Source organism: Megalobrama amblycephala, linkage group LG11, assembly GCF_018812025.1.
Source record: "Megalobrama amblycephala isolate DHTTF-2021 linkage group LG11, ASM1881202v1, whole genome shotgun sequence".
Classification (NCBI taxonomy): Eukaryota; Metazoa; Chordata; class Actinopteri; order Cypriniformes; family Xenocyprididae; genus Megalobrama; species Megalobrama amblycephala.
The window spans coordinates 35,023,074-35,040,327 of NC_063054.1; the positions used below are offsets into that span (position 1 = coordinate 35,023,074).

General features: G+C 43.6%; 2 protein-coding genes across 2 annotated transcripts; both read left to right on the plus strand.

Annotated features, from left to right (window-relative positions):
* The first annotated feature begins 35 nt into the window (after positions 1-35).
* On the plus strand, positions 36-3,419 carry LOC125278474 (trace amine-associated receptor 13c-like). The gene is made up of 2 exons (XM_048207676.1): positions 36-1,139; positions 2,858-3,419. The coding sequence occupies exons 1-2, from the start codon at positions 300-302 to the stop codon at positions 3,062-3,064; spliced, it is 1,047 nt and encodes a 348-aa protein (XP_048063633.1). The 5' UTR covers positions 36-299; the 3' UTR covers positions 3,065-3,419.
* Positions 3,420-11,826: 8,407 nt separating this feature from the next.
* On the plus strand, positions 11,827-14,910 carry LOC125278780 (trace amine-associated receptor 13c-like). Its single transcript, XM_048208116.1, has one exon. The coding sequence runs from the start codon at positions 11,849-11,851 to the stop codon at positions 12,872-12,874; it is 1,026 nt and encodes a 341-aa protein (XP_048064073.1). The 5' UTR covers positions 11,827-11,848; the 3' UTR covers positions 12,875-14,910.
* The last annotated feature ends 2,344 nt before the right edge of the window (positions 14,911-17,254 follow it).

Sequence of the window (17,254 nt, forward strand, 5' to 3'; positions counted from 1 at the left end):
AAACTAATTTAAAAAGGTAATAACTATAACACTCAATGACAAAAAATAACACTGATTAAAACCATTTTTTTATATGTATAAACATGAATAATTATTAATAGACAAACAGAAAATTTAAATAATGTCATTTCAGTGTGTATATTTTTCTGTATGTTTATTTTTAATGAGTGCTTGATTGTCATTTGCTGCCCTGTGATGATGTGGGAGGGTCAGAGAAGAGCGTGAAAAATATTTTAAGGCCTAACCCGTCCAGCTAAAGCAGAATAAAGAGTCATGTTTTCATAGACAAAGAAGAAAACATGACAGGCAGGATGGATTTATCATCACAAGAATATGATCCCACTGAGTTTTGTTTTCCTGCAGTGAACAACTCTTGTCTTAAAGGCATACATCTTGTTTCCACTCAGACTGTGTTGTATCTCATATTTGTGTCGGCGATGACTGTGACTATTCTAGGAAATTCTGTGGTCATCATCTCCATAGCGCACTTCAAACAGCTCCAGACTCCCACTAACATCCTGGTGATGTCTCTGGCTCTCGTGGATCTTCTGCTTGGACTGGTGGTCATGCCTTTCAGTATGATCCGTTCTGTCGATGGCTGCTGGTACTATGGAGATGCCTTCTGTTTGCTCCACTCCACTTTTGACTTATTTCTCACATGTGTGTCTATTTTGCATCTTGTTTGTATTGCTATTGACCGACATCAGGCTGTGTGTTATCCGCTTCAGTACCCTACAAGAATAACCATGCCTGTTGCATGGGTCATGGTGCTGATAAGTTGGAGCATGGTTGCAGTCTATTCATATGGTCTACTGTATTCAAAGGCTAATGTGGAAGGACTGGAGGAATATATCAAATCAAGATACTGTATAGGAAGTTGCAGTCTGCTTTTCAGTAAATTGTGGTCTGTTTTAGACACATTATTAACGTTTTTCTTGCCTTGTTCTGTCATGGTTGGACTATATGTGAGGATTTTTGTAGTTGCAAAAAAACATATAAGAACAATCAGTGAGGCAAACCAGAATGAAAATGTGAATGTGTTTAAAAGCTCTCGACGATCTGAGCGCAAAGCAGCAAAAACTCTTGGTGTGGTCGTGGGTGTCTTTATTTTTTGCTGGCTGCCTTTTTTTATTAACTCTGTGATAGGGCTGGACGATATGGCCAAAATTTATATCACGATATAATTCTTAATTTCGGTCGATACGATATAATTCCGATATCGATATGAACTATATAATAGCCTCAGAAAAACTGCCAAGAATGGCCACAACGTCTGAAAAATGAATTTGCCAAATCTATGAAATCTCTTCCTATAAAACTATATAATATTTTAGAAATAAAAATAGTACAAATAAATTTATGTTCAGCTTTTATTTGTATTTAGCCTTCATACAAACATAAAAAATAAACATAAGACTCACTCACTTTTGTAATATTAATATCTTTAACATTAAACTATAACGTAGGCTGATTTTATTATCCTTAATATAGATTAAAACAAAAGTGCTTCAGCCAAGATAAAGATTGTGAACAGTAAAAACAGAAAAAAACAGTGAGAAACAACAAAAACACATTGCTGGGGCAGGGACATTGTTGAGTGTTGATGACACTAGGGGTGCAATGGTTCAAATTGCTCACGGTTCGGTTCGTATCACGGTTTTAGGGTCACAGTTTTGGTACAGTTCGGTATGTGCTATTAGCACATACCGAACCGTACCGAAACCGTGACCCTAAAAATAAGACTACTGTCAAATAAAAATAAAGAAAATAAGAACAAACGATCAAACTACAAGCAAATAAGTACATCACAAATAAGTACAATAAAGCAAATATTCAAATAAAATAAACAGTGCTTTTCAGGTTTTCAGGTATCTAACAGTAGTTTTCAGGTACAGAAAATGGATAAAGTAATCAAATATAAAATATCACTGCATATTATCTTTACTGTATAAAATAAATAAAGATGAATCATTATTGAAGTTACAAAAACTATTCAGTCAAGAGCAGTGAGTGATTTCTTTGTTATTTGTTGTTTAATTTAACATTAAAAACAGGCAGCAGGAATAGTTTTTTCCCCTTTAAGACATGCACGATCCAGTAGCTACATATACTGTTACACATGCGATGTCTTTCTCGACTGTTACACGTTCACTTAAGACATAACCGACTATGTTTGCTAGGATACTCGCCAAGACGGGCATGTTGACTTAATTTGTGTATGAATTTGTCCGCCGAAGCGCAAGACTTGAAAGAGAAGTCAGTATTTGCGCGCTGTCTGAAATAAGCGTGTGCGCGCTTCGGATGAGTGCACACAAATCTTCTCACAGCGCGTGCGAGTTCTCTTTCGCGTCTTGTTCTGTTTAAATCAGCAAGGCTTAAATTAGTTTAGTTTAAACACAGATAGCATCGTGTGCTGTTCAGGTCTCACCTGCGCTCGCGCGCTATCAACACCCGGGTGATGACGGCGTAAATGACTGGACATTAGAGCAGAGAGCACTAGCTGTTAACAGTTTACAAAGAGTGTCTGTTTTGTCCACGCTTTTTGATTATCGTTGTTGTAACGTTTTGCGCATCCATCGACTGAAACATACATTATCTGAACTCTGTCTGTTTTCCATGTTGCTATTTCAAACAAATCATATTAACGCCGAGCACTGGCTGATGGCTGCGTGTCTCTGTGGTGTACGTCATCACGCCAATGGCCAATCGCGTTCTGCTCTTTCTACGGCTGCGCCTCAAGTCAGTGAGAAATGTTGTAATGTATATATCGAAATACCGGAAATGTGTTTAAAAATCATATCACCGTTATCGAAAAAAAATATATCGCGATATATATTGATATTGAATTATTGTCCAGCCCTACTCTGGGATTGATCCCTACATCAACTTTTCCATCCCAGTTGCTCTTTCTGAAGTGTTTGTCTGGTTAGGTTACATTAACTCAACCATAAACCCCATCATATATGGCTTTTTCTACCCATGGTTTCGAAAAACCCTTTCTCTCATTATAACAATGAGAATATTTGAACCAAACTCATCTGACATCAATGTTTTCACTGTTTGATTCCATTTCTGAATTCACCGTGCAGCACACTGATGCTTCCTATTGCAAATCATATAAAGAACATTGTAAAACCAGATCTCTGGCACACTTACAGTGCATTACTGTGCATTATGAATGACATTAATTACACACTGCATCCCGAATTATGAAAAACCAAATTGAATTCAGATTTGATGTTTCGAACATTTTTAAAAATTAACCAGTTTTCAGTTCACATTCAAAAGTGGCATGCTTTAGGGCATATTTCTTCAGTAAGTTTCAGTATTTTTTAACCCAAGGAGATCTATAAAAGCCTTCAAAGAGAAAGATATCAATAGAGCTTTTATTCATGTCAGTGGCATTTGCTCTGCTGGCCAGAAATATGATCATCTTGTTGCCATTTTTTCAAACTAATACGGAAGATGTATTGTGCTGTATATATATATATATATATATATATATATATATATATATATATATATATATATATATATATATATATATATAGAGGGTGTGTGTGTGTGTGTGGGGGGGGGGGTATGAATTGGTCCAAGAAGTCTTTAATGGTCAGGGCAACAACATAAAGTTCTTTGCCTTCTTGTGCAGTTCACCAGTGTGTCTATTAAAAATGGGTGATGTGTTATGATCTGTGTTGCTGCATTTTGATTCATAGGATTTATTTGTCTTTTGGGGAGGCCACTAAACAGGGGTTTCAAAATTTCATCCAGATAATTTGTCATTTAAGGTATGCTCAAAGCATGCATCTTTTTATCAACAGGTACTTGATATCTGATGAAAGTGAAAGTTTAGTTTCTGATATCAGATGGCCACTTTGCGTAACCAGGATGAAAGCAAGAAGGAGTCTTTATCACCAATGTTACGTGGGGGCAGTCATGGCCTAATTCCAGCACTGGAAGGAAATGACTGAGGTGTGCTTGAGCAAGGCACCTAACCCCTAATAGCTCCCCAAGTACCACAGCATAATAGCTGCCAACTGCTCTGGGTGTGTGTGTCCACAGTTTGCAGTGAGCAGTGAACACACACACACACACTCACTCACACACACACACTAACTTGGATTACAGAGGACAAATTATAACCTGGATGGGTTAAATACAGAGGACAAATTCCGAGTATGGGTTACCATACTTGGCCTTCACATGTCACTTTCCCCTTTCATTGTCAATGTTCTTAGAGTATATCTGCACCGAATGGGAAAAAAGTGTATAGTGAAGCATGAAGCATCAGTGCAGACCATGAAGGAGGTCCAAGACTTTTGGGAAAAGGCCCGCATTCCCAATCGGCAGCATTAACATTTTAAAACTAACAACACTGTTATGTGTTCTCATTTTTAAACTAATTCAACATTTACTAATGGTCTTGTATAATTATTAATTATGTGCTGTTATGGTCATTAAGACGGAATTTCAATTTTGTTGAGCTCACCCTAAACGTATACAATCTCAGCAAAATTTGGTTTGTTTCCATTTCTCATGAAGGAGAGTTGACTGGGTGGGTGAGAGCAGAAGATTTAAAAAGTCCAAAGATAAGGGCCACCCTAGAGCACATATGTATATATATATATATATATATATTATTATTATTTAAATGCCCTAATAATCTTTACTACTAATAATAAAAAACTTCCCCTCCCTCTGGCAGTGACATCTCTTCTCTTCCACATCACCCTGTAGCCCAAGACTGGTTGCCCACTGAAGCTAAGCAGTGTTGAGCCTGGTCTGTACCTGGATGGGAGACCTCCTGGGAAAACGTCTCGGGTTACGAGTGTAACCCCTGTTCCCTGAGTAAGGGAACGAGACGCTACGTCAATGACGTGATGGGAACCTTCTGCATTTTGTGTTCGTGAAGCACCTCTGTATCCAACCAATGAGAAGACGTGACGTCAGAGGCGGGTGACGTCACGGACCGGGAAACTATAAAGCATACCCAAAAGCAGAGAACGCCAGCTTCTGGAATATGTCTGAAGCAAGCGCTCCAGGTATGAGGGAGGTACGGCAACGTGACGTAGCGTCTCGTTCCCTTACTCAGGGAACAGGGGTTACACTCGTAACCCGAGACGTTCCCTTTCGTGGGAACTATCGATGCTACGTCAATGACGTGATGGGAACGCTGTCCCAACTACGCCGTATCTTCAAGTGCCTGGCTGCTATCTTGCAAGACCAAGGAACCTGGAGTAGAACTTATATTAAGATTATAAAATCTGATGAAAGTGTGCTGGGATGACCATCCAGCTGCACCACATATGTCGTCCAGTGACACTCCTGACAAAAGAGCTTTAGTAGCGGCCATACCTCTTGTAGAATGAGCTCTAACGGCTAAGGGACATGGCTGTCCCACTGCTTTATATGCGAGTGAGATGGCCTCGACCACCCACTTGCTCATCCTCTGCTTGGATGCTGGGCCCCCCCTTCTAGGGGACCCGTAACATACAAATAATTGATCTGTTTTTCTCCACAGGGCAGCTCTGTGGGTGTAGGCATACAGCGCCCTCACAGGGCAAAGCAGATTACGTTTTTCCTGATCCTGATTTTCAAATGGAGGAGGACAGAAAGCCTCCAGTACAATGGGACCTGGGACTCTAGTGGGGACCTTTGGCACATAGCCCGGTCTAGTATGTAAGAAAGCCTTGATCATACCAGGCGCAAATTCCAAACATGATGGAGCGACTGACAGCGCTTGCAAATCACCAATCCTTTTCAAGGAAGAAATTGCTAACAGAAAGACTGTTTTTAGTGTTAGAAATTTATCTGACACTTCTTCTATTGGCTCGAAGGGAGCCTCAGCTAACCCTTGGAGCACAATAGATAAGTCCCAGGTCGGAGCTTTTGTGCGCACCGAAGGCCTCAACCTCAGTGCACCACGGAGGAAGCGTATAACTAGGTTATCCTGAAGGAATTGTAGCACACAGCTAATAGGAGAGTGGACAGGGTCCGTATTACGCTGGCCACACCATGTGGCGAACAGTTTCCATTTATACATATACAGCTTCCTCGTGGAGGGAGCTCTGGAGTGAAGGATGGTCTCCACAACCTCGGTTGGGAGACCAGATTCTATGAGCCTTGCCCCCTCAGAGGCCAGGCCCATAGTTTCCACATTTCTGGGCGGGGATGGAGGATCGTGCCGCCCGCTTGTGACAGGAGATCCTGTCTGAGAGGAAGCTCCATAGGAGAGCCGTGAAGGAGAGATATTAGGTCCGCAAACCATATTCTTGTCAGCCAGTAAGGGGCCACCTGTATTAGGTCGGCCCTCTCCTGGCGAACCTTCTCCAGAACTCCCGGGAGCAATGAGACCGGGGGGAATGCATACAGACGTAGCCTCGGCCACGTTTGTAGCATAGCATCTAGCCCTAGAGGCGCTGGGTGCTCCAGAGAGTACCACAGAGGGCACTGAGTTGACTCCTCTGTGGCAAATAGATCGACTTGAGCTCGACCATAGACTTTCTATATCAACTCCGCCACCTCGGTGTGGAGTTTCCATTCCCCCGGCCTCGCGCCCTGCCTCGACAGAGCGTCTGCTCCCACATTCAACCGCCCCGGAATATACGCTGCTTTCAATGAAAGGAGTTTTCCCTGGGCCCACAGGAGGATGCGGCTGACCAGATTGCATAGCAGGCGAGACCGCAAACCCCCTTGGTGGTTGATATATGAGACCACCGTGGTGTTGTCCGTGCGGACCAACACATGGTGTCCCCTCAGGTCTGGGAGGAAGTGTTTTAGTGCTAGAAACACCGCCATCATCTCCAGCCGATTTATGTGCCAGGAGAGCTGATGGTCCTCCCAGAGACCCTGAGCTGAGCGACCACTCATGATCGCCCCCCAGCCCGTGAGGGAAGCATCTGTCGTTAGCATTACACGACGACGAGGAGTTCCCAACACGGGTCCTTGGGACAGGAACCAAGGCTTTTTCCACATGACCAGAGCACGAAGGCATCGCCGCGTGACTTTGATCATACGAAAAGGATTTCCCCTCGGGGAAAACCCCTTGGTCCTGAGCCACCACTGTAAGGGTCTCATGTGCAGAAGGCCAAAAGTAACAACGTTGGACGCAGCTGCCATCAGACCCAACAGTCTCTGAAACTGTTTTACAGTGAGTGACTTGCCTAACTTCACCCCGTTCACGGCCCCGAGAATGGAACTCACACGAGCAGGGGTCAATTGCGCCTGCATCGTGGTGGAATCCCAGATTACACCCAGATAATTTGCAACCTGACTCGGGACCAGCACACTCTTTTTGGCATTGAGCCTCAACCCAAGCTTCTTCATGTGTGACAGAACAACATCTCGATGTTGAACTGCTAGACGCTCTGTTTGAGCTAGTATCAACCAATCGTCGATATAGTTCAATACGCGGATGCCCTGGAGTCTCAACGGAGCCAGCGCTGCATCCACGCACTTCGTGAACGTGCGGGGTGATAAAGATAGGCCGAAAGGAAGGACCCTGTATTGGTAAGCTTCGCCCCTGAAAGCAAACCTGAGGAACTTTCTGTGAGAAGGATGGATGGATACATGAAAATAAGTCTTTCAGATCTATTGCCACAAACCAGTCCTCGGACCTGATCTGTGGGATAATCTGTTTGAGTGTGAGCATTTTGAACTTCAACTTTTTTACAGATCGATTTAACACACGTAAATCTATGATCGGACGCAACCCTCCATCCTTCTTTGGAACAATGAAGTAGCGGCTGTAAAAGCCTGACATTTTGCTGGGAGGAGGAACCCTCTCTATAGCTCCTTTTTGCAAAAGCGTCGTAACTTCTTGTTCCATCACCAGAGACTGCTCTGGGGCTACCACTGTGTGGAGAACCCCATTGAACTTGGGCGGTCGAGAACCGAACTGAATTCTGTAACCCTGTTGTATCATGAGCAGCACCCATTTTGAAATGTTCGGGAGACGTTTCCATTCTTCCATATATTCTACTAAGGGAACCAGTCTCTCGAGACTGGTCTCTGGTGTTTTTTGAGCACTTGGCTCGTTCATCTGATGCGGCGCACCGGCAGACAAACGAATCGAGCGCTGACCGATCCCCCTCGGAGGATCGGTGGAGACCGCTGCGCCCTGACGCACACTGGGTGGCAGGGTTGGCAGGACGGCCTCCTGAGGGCACCGGGGTAGAACGGGCGCCCGAGATGATAACTGAATTACCCCGGAGGGGACTGCCCTCAAAGGTCCCAAATGACTGGCATCAGGACCTTTTCTTGGAAGCCTTCCGGGAGATAATGACGGTCCTCAGGTCCGCCCTACCCCCGGAAGGCTTCGCCTGTGCTGACCGCCCCGGTCCCCAAGCTTTCTGCGGGGGAGCCCGGGTGGCCACACTGGCTTTCTGCTGCGCCCTGTGCGCCGAGGAGCTGGCTATCGGCCGAGACTGCTCCCGCCCAGCAGTCTCGGGGGGATGAGAGCGACGGGGGAGAAGCCTTTGAAACGCCGCTGACTGTTTGCGTGTCTCCTGGAACCTGTCGACGACAGATGTCACTGCGTCGCCGAACAGGCCAGCAGGAGACAGCGGCGCGTCCATCAGGACGTTTTTATCCTTCTCTTTTATATCGGATAAATTAAGCCATAGATGCCTCTCCGTGGCCACCAGGGCTGCCATAGAACGGCCGATTGATTTGGCCGTCTCCTTGGTGGCCCGGAGAGCTAGATCTGTCGCCTTTCTGAGTTCATGTATGGCTTCAAATGATGCTTCCCCGCTCTCATCTATTTCCCCCAGCAGGTCGGCTTGGTAAGCCTGCAAGATAGACATTGTATGCAGGCATGCCGCCACCTGACCTGCCGCCGAATAAGCCTTGCCCACTAAGCTGGAGGTTGTTTTTAATGGCTTAGTGGGCAACGTCGGGGTCTTAAGGGACGACGCAGACTCGGGAGAGAGATAGCTGGCGAGCGTCTCTTCCACCCGAGGCATTGTCCCATAGCCGTGGTGTTTCAGCCCCATGATGTTACTGTATAATGACGTTTGGGGGCTGTAAACACGGTATTGTACTGGTCTCTTCCACGACCTCGACACCTCGGTGTGGAGGTCTGGAAAGAACGGCAGACCCCGACGCTGGGGTAGTGACCGTGCTGGAAGAAATCTTTCATCGAGTTTGCTTTTAGGCTGAGTTTCACTTTTCTCTGCGGGCCAGTCTATTTTTAACTTTTCAACTGCCCGGGTCACTACCTTCAAAAGCTCCTCGTACGCTGGAGATGAGGATGGCGGTCCCTCATCTCCTTCTCCGACACCCTCCACATCAACCTCCTCGGAGGAAGATATGTTGAGTGCCGGTATCTCTCTCCGGGGGGAAGAAACCGCAGCGCGTGCTTCCGCCACCAGAGGAGAGACACTGGGTCTAGCAGGTAAGGGGAGCGATAGGGCAGAGCCCGTCTCTCCCCCCTCTGCTAAATCCATTTGTGAACCCCACGAGTGCAGCCTTCGCCGTGCCTCAGCAGCAGCGGGACCGGACCCGCGGGGAACACTCGCCGCGGCGCCCTCCTCAAAGAGCGCCCGGTGTGAACGCAGCACTCTGAGAGTGAGCCTCTCGCAATGTACACAGACAGCTCCCTCGAGAGCTGCCTGTGCATGCTCAACTCCCAGGCATTTTACACACATTTCATGTGTATCCCCGTCCGTAATGAAGCGCGGACAGGGAGGAGCACACTTTGTAAATTTCTGCTGCTTTTCCGCCATTTATATATATATTTGTCTTATTTTGTGTTATGAAACTCTTGTCCTCGGACGAAGAGATCAGTGTGTGCAATGTGTGCAGGGACAAACAACAGTAAATAAGACAGACAAGATACAGATAGCGCTTGCTAAAGACAACAGAAGCTGGCGTTCTCTGCTTTTGGGTATGTTTTATAGTTTCCTGGTCCGTGACGTCACCCGCCTCTGACGTCACGTCTTCTCATTGGTTGGATACAGAGGTGCTTCACGAACACAAAATGCAGAAGGTTCCCATCACGTCATTGACGTAGCGTCGATAGTTCCCACGAAAGGGAACTAGGTTGCTGCTGGAAGAGGTGTTAGTGAGGCCAGCAGGGGGTGCTCTTCCTGTGGTTTGTGTGGGTCCTAACACCCCAGTATAGTGACAGGGACACCATACTGTAACAAGCATGTCCTTCATTGAGACGTTAAACAAAGGTCCTGACTCTTTGTGGTCATTAAAAATCCCATGGCGCTTCTTATAAAGACTAACTTCCCTCCATTGGCCCTTTCCAATTATGGCCTCCTAATAATCCCCATCCACTGAATTGGCTCTATCACTCTCTCCTCTCCACCTATAGCTGGAGTGTGGTGAGCGCACTGGCGCTGTTGTACTGTGCTTGCCATTTTTATTACCTCTATAATGGATCCCTACATCAACTTTTCCACCCGAGTTGCTCTTTTTGAAGTGTTTGTCTGGTTAGGTAACATTAACTCAACCATAAACCCCATCATACATGGCCTTTTCTATCCATAGTTTAAAAAAAACTTTTCTTAAAATGTAGGTTTTAATCAGTTCATATAAAAGTGGCATGCTTGTGTGAAGCTTAGGGCACATTTCTTAAGTAGGTTTCAGTATTTTTTTAACCCAAATAGATCTATAAAAGCTTTCCAGGAAAAAGATATCCCTTAGCGTTTTAATTCATCTCAATGGCATATGCTTTCCTGGCCAGGAATAAATGATCATCTTGTAGCCAATATTTTAATTAGATTATAGAGCTGAAGAAAGGGGGTTATGAATTGGGCCCAGAGACATCTTTAATGGTCAGGACAACAACATTAAGCTCTTTTGCCTTCCTGTGCAGGTAACCAGTGATGTCTATTAAAAATGAGGTGGCATGTTATGATCCGTGGTGCTGCATTTTGATTCATAGGATTTATTTGTCTTTTGGAGAGGCCAAAAGGCCAAACAGATCAGTACCATAATTAATTCTGCTACTAACAAATGGATGGATTTTCAGCTTTGCTATGGTATAAAATAGCATAGCTTTCATTTATTCTGTCATTTACCCTATTTAATTTAAGCCGGGATTTTTTTTTTTAACTAAAACTCTAAGGCCCGGTTTCACAGACAGGGCTTAGACTAAACCAGGATTAGACCTTCGTTCAATTAGGGCATTTAAGTAGCTTTTATAAATGTGCCTTAGAAAAAAACATTACTGCTGTACATCTTGAGACAAAACAATGGTACAGACATATTTTAAGAAAATGGAATATTGCAGTTTTTTATATAAATGATTTATCCTTCCACATTTTTTTCCAATGCCCACATAATATTTAATCAAAATAACTTATTCTCTTCTCTGATGACGCATTACTGGCGTGAGGGCGGGACAACCTGTCACTCACGTGATCCACCAATAGAAAGCCACAACCATTCAATCAATTTCCGATGGACAAAATCAAGTCCCGCTGTACATTTTTTCTTGTTTGAGATAAGGAAGAAAAGAAAATTGCAACTTTTATTTCATACCGACCTTTAATTTAAATGAAAAAGGAAAATTTAAAAATAAAAACTAATTCAAAATATTAATAAAAACTACAACACTATCTCAATGACAAATAAAAACACTGATTAAAACTATACTTTGACATGTATAAACAATAGACAAACAGAAATTTTTTGTTTTGAAAAAGATTTTTCTGTATATTTAATTTTAACTCTTCATTTTTAATGAGTGCTTGATTGTCATTTGCTACCCTGTGATGATGTGGGAGGGTCAGAGAACACCACGAAGAATATTTAAAAGCCTAACCAGTCCAGCTAAAGCAGAATTTACTAGATTCATGTTTTCGCATACAAAGAAGAAGAAAACACGACAGGCAGGATGGATTTATCATCACAAGAATATGATCCCACTGAGTTTTGTTTTCCTGCAGTGAACAACTCTTGTCTTAAAGGCATACATCTTGTTTCCACTCAGACTGTGTTGTATCTCATATTGGTGTCGGCGATGACTGTAACTATTCTAGGAAATTCTGTGGTCATCATCTCCATAGCGCACTTCAAACAGCTCCAGACTCCCACTAACATCCTGGTGATGTCTCTGGCTCTCGTGGATCTTCTGCTTGGACTGGTGGTCATGCCTTTCAGTATGATCCGTTCTGTCGATGGCTGCTGGTACTATGGAGATGCCTTCTGTTTGCTCCACTCCACTTTTGACTTATTTCTCACATCTGTGTCTATTTTGCATCTTGTTTGTATTGCTATTGACCGACATCAGGCTGTGTGTTATCCGCTTCAGTACCCTACAAGAATAACCATGCCTGTTGCATGGGTCATGGTGCTGATAAGTTGGAGCATGGTTGCAGTATATTCATATGGTCTACTGTATTCAAAGGCTAATGTGGAAGGACTGGAGGAATATATAAAATCAAGATACTGTATAGGAAGTTGCAGTCTGCTTTTCAGTAAATTGTGGTCTGTTTTAGACACATTATTAACGTTTTTCTTGCCTTGTTCTGTCATGGTTGGACTATATGTGAGGATTTTTGTAGTTGCAAAAAAACATGTAAGAACAATCAGTGAGGCAAACCAGAATGAAAATGTGAATGTGTTTAAAAGCTCTCGACGATCTGAGCGCAAAGCAGCAAAAACTCTTGGTGTGGTCGTGGGTGTCTTTATTTTTTGCTGGCTGCCTTTTTTTATTAACTCTATGATTGATCCCTACATCAACTTTTCCACCCCAGTTGCTCTTTTTGAAGTGTTTGTCTGGTTAGGCTACATCAACTCAACCATAAACCCCATCATATATGGCTTTTTCTACCCATGGTTTAGAAAAACCCTTTCTCTCATTATAACAATGAGAATATTTGAACCAAACTCGTCTGACATCACTGTTTTCACGGTTTGACTTTATTTCATTGTGATCTGACCTCACATAAATAAACAACAGTGTAAAATCCCATGTGTTTTATCTATGAAAAAGATCAAAACAGTGGCCTATATGAAAATTAAACTTTTTCAACAAAAAAAGCAAAAGCAGTCCATCTTAGTTCAACAAGTTGTGAGGCAGACATAACTGTATTTTAAACATAAACATAAACATACATAAATACCAGGTCTAAAAAACTGCCCACTCATTTTGTAGGACTGTATGAGCAAAAATGAGGGAATCCTCACACACTTATAAACAATATGTGCATAGAATGCTGCAGTAATTACGTATTTTTGTATCTTGAGTTTGCATCACCTTGGTTCCCTCAACAAAAACCAAATACGATTTTTTCCATTGGCTTTTGGATTATTGCAGAAAATAAGCTCTGGCTTACAAAAGTTTATAATTCTCATATGTGTTGTTCATCATGATAATCTTCACAAATTAACCCAACTTTTATAAATTTTGAAGTGTAAAGACAGTCAGCAGAAGTTGGCCTACCTAAATGTAGGCTATAAACGAACTACACCACAGTCGCATGACTTCAGCATCACCATCACTAAGCTTCCGACAACTCTTTCAGTCTTTGTTTAAATACATTTTCCCTGAAAGTTCAAGTTATAATAGTTTGCAAGGGCACGATTATAAACACAACAAGGCTGTAAAAGTGGAGTTGTGAGTAGATAAGTTTTCCTGTTTGGCCTGATGATGTTTAATATTCCTGACAACCTCTGTAGTCTCATTTAGACACTTGTTAGCAGCCACCTTTTACAAGACAAGTAACAGCTTAAAAAAAAAAAAAAAAAAAAATACACAAGAGGGTATTACTGATGTATTTTAATAAAATGTGAAAAAATTATCTTGAGTTCGCCAAAGACCTTATTTCAGGCACTTGACCAAAAACCCATTCAAAAAAACCACTGACTTCAGGACAATGGAACTGGTAGTGCTAAAATGCCAACTTGTTTCTGAGTTTTGGCCTACAAAAATGTCATCACCACTCTTTTATGTATGACATAAAATACATATTGCATTCTGAATGATGAAAAAAAAAAAACTACACTTTAATACAAATTATAACATGAAATAAACATGAATGAACATCAGAGGGTATGTTGAAAGATACAGTAGGCTACAGCTTGCCAAAATGTATCATATAATTTCATATATTTACTCAAGCAATGTTTAGACTGTGGAAAGGCATCAATAAAACAGCTTGTAAACATGTCATGGAGTTATGTTTACCTCAGAAAAGCCACTCATTGTCCATGTCTATAGTTTTTACACAAGTTAAGAGATTTGACTAGTACTGTACCTGATATATTTCCAAAGGAATTTATATCAAATCAAACTGTTTGGAATTTGAATAAATCAGAGCAGGTAGAGAGTTCAGATTTGCATTTCTTGGCTGTGACTGGACAGACAGAAAGTTCATAATCAGCCTCCTTGGCCATGACAGGGCACACAGAGATAACAGTGAGCACATGTAAAACAGACAGTTCACAAGCGAACACAGGTGCCTTTGGAGGAGCTGTAGCAGTAGCCAGCTCCACCAGAGTGAGACCACTGGACTTGGGATCACTGGACTCGACCCAATTGCCGCTCGTACCTCGAAGGGTGGATCCATCTCACTGGATATCAGACTCTTTCATTCTTGAACTGTTCCAGTGATCGAGGGGATTCGTAGCAGACCATGGTGTGGCGGCCATGATGTGATGAGACGAGACTCTGGCGGCCATGATGTGATGAGACGAGACTCTGGCGGCCATGATGTGACAAGACAAAACAAGATTCTGGTGTGGCAGCCATGACATGACAAGACTCTGGTGTGGCGACCATGATATAACAAGACTCTGGCGTTATGGCCATGACGTGACAAGATGAGACTCTGGTATGGCAGCCATTATGTGACAAACTCTGGCACGGCAGCCATGTCATGACGAGACTCTGGCGTTGGGGCCATGACGTGACAAGATTCTGGCGTGGCAGGCATGACGTGACAAGACGAGACTCTGGCATGGCGGCCATGATTTGACAAAACAAGACTCTGGTGTGGCGGATGTGATGAGACAAAACTCTGGCTTGGCGACCATGGCGTGATGAGACTAGACCTTGGCATGGCAGCCATGATGTGACGAGACTCTGGCGTGGCGGCCATGACGTAATGAGACTCTGGCATGGTGACCATGACGAGACAAGACTATGGTGTGGCAGCCATTATGTGACGAAACTCTGGCGTGGCGGCCACAACGCGACAAAACGAGACACTGGCGTGGTAGCCTTTGACGTAACGAAACAAGACTGTGGCGTGGCAGCCATGGCCCTGTCCCAAATGGCGCACTTCATGTGGACTTTTGGTCTCGTGGACTTAAATTGCGCGTGCTTGCCGAGTCTACGAGTCCATAGGCCGTCCCATTCAGCATTTTAACGCTCTGAAGTGTGCTCAGCAGCGCCCCCTTTGCACCCTTGAAGCGGTCTTCCGCGAAGCCCGCATAGATGCAGGCTCTGCACACTTTAACTACCCAGGATTCCTTGCAAAATGCCAATCAGACAATGGATGGGAGGAGATTTAGCTCAAGGACAAAAGATGACATGGCTGAGAAGAAAATATTTAAGTGTAGGTATCATTACGGTTTTTATGACCTAGGTGTACATTTTACCAGTTGTTACCTACAGTTTATACAAACATGGTCATCGACCAGTGGTTGATATCTCAAACATAATAATAGCGCGTTGAATAATACGATCGCATTATGATTCATTAAATAAATAGAACCGAATGTCAGGGCTTTACTGAGTCATATGTAAACCTAGTATTTATATTTAAACCTGTAAATTCATCTGAAACTCACGCACATGTTTATCATGTGTTAAAATTGTAATCTTAGTTCAAATGGAACATTATGTATTATTACAACTGTATACATTATTTAAGTAAGCATGTATATTGTTACAACAGAGACGGCTCGGAGGCAGATGTAAAAGCAATGACAATGTTTTATTGAGTTCAGCAGAGTAAACGGTAAGTATGAAGCAGTGATGGAAGTTTGGTGAGTTGATAGAAGAAGTGATACTGTCCTTTTGTTGATTGCAGATGGTTTATGGAGAAGCACGCTGGAGACTGAAGACTGGGAACACTCACACACAGTTGGAGAAGCACACGGGGGAGACTGGAGACACTGGAGACGATGGAAGCAGGTAAGTAGCAGGTTGGAGTCCTTAAGGTAAGTACACATGGAGTTGTAGTACAAACGAGACCGGACAGTGACTGTGTGTGAGTGTGTGGTATTTAAGGTGGTGGTGATGACAGAGTTGATGACGTGCAGGTGGCGGTGATTAGTACTCGGGTGATTGTGTGCGTGGGTACTGGAAGGAGGTGGAACCTGACGTGTCTGTGACATATATATTGTCTAATGCCCAGGTGGCATAAGCAAAAGCAGGCTGTGTAGTTGACATGGAGATAATATTTTGCAAAAGAAAATAAACCTGTTCTTGATGCTAAATATTATCCCTGAACCTGCAGCTCCTGTCAAAAAACAACCAGACTGTTATTTCCGGCATGACGATCGAGTCTGTCACGAAAATACCTCTCAATGCGCCCTCGTGGACTCGTGCCAAGGGCCCTATATGTCTGCACTACATGACATCACCAAAGTGTGGACTCTGAGGAAGTCCACAAGTCCGGAGTGTGCCATTTGGGACAGGACCCATGACTTGTCGAGACGAGACTCTGGCATGGTGGCCATGACGTGACGAGACGAGACAATGGCATAGTGGCCATTACGTGACGAGATAAGACTCTGGCGTGGCAGCCATGACATGAAGAATCTCTGGTGTGGCCACCATGACGTGACAAGACTCTGGCGTGATGGCCACGACGTGATGAGACGAGACTCTGGCATAGCGGCCAAGATGTGATGAGATGAGACTCTGGCGTAACGGACATGATTTGATGAGACTCTGGCGTGACGACCATGATGAGACAAGATTTTTGGTGGCAGCCATGACATGAAGAAACTCTGGCATGGCCACCATGACGTGACTAGACAAGACTCTGGCGTGACGGCCACGACGTGGCAAGACAAGACTGTGGCATAGCGCCCACAATATGACGAGATGAGACTCTGGCATGGCGGCCATGATGTGATGAGACTCTGGCATGGCGTTTACTATAGGAGTATTGAGTTCCTCATCAGCCACTTTAACAGGAAATGATGAACCTCTCAGCATTAGGGTAAAGTAAAGATACTGAACAAGAGTCCAGTTAGGGGTATATTGAGGCATGAAACGATATGTTCATTTAAATCACTAAACGTGAAAAATGTCTTTAAGTGCCACGTCATTAAAGTCCTATAC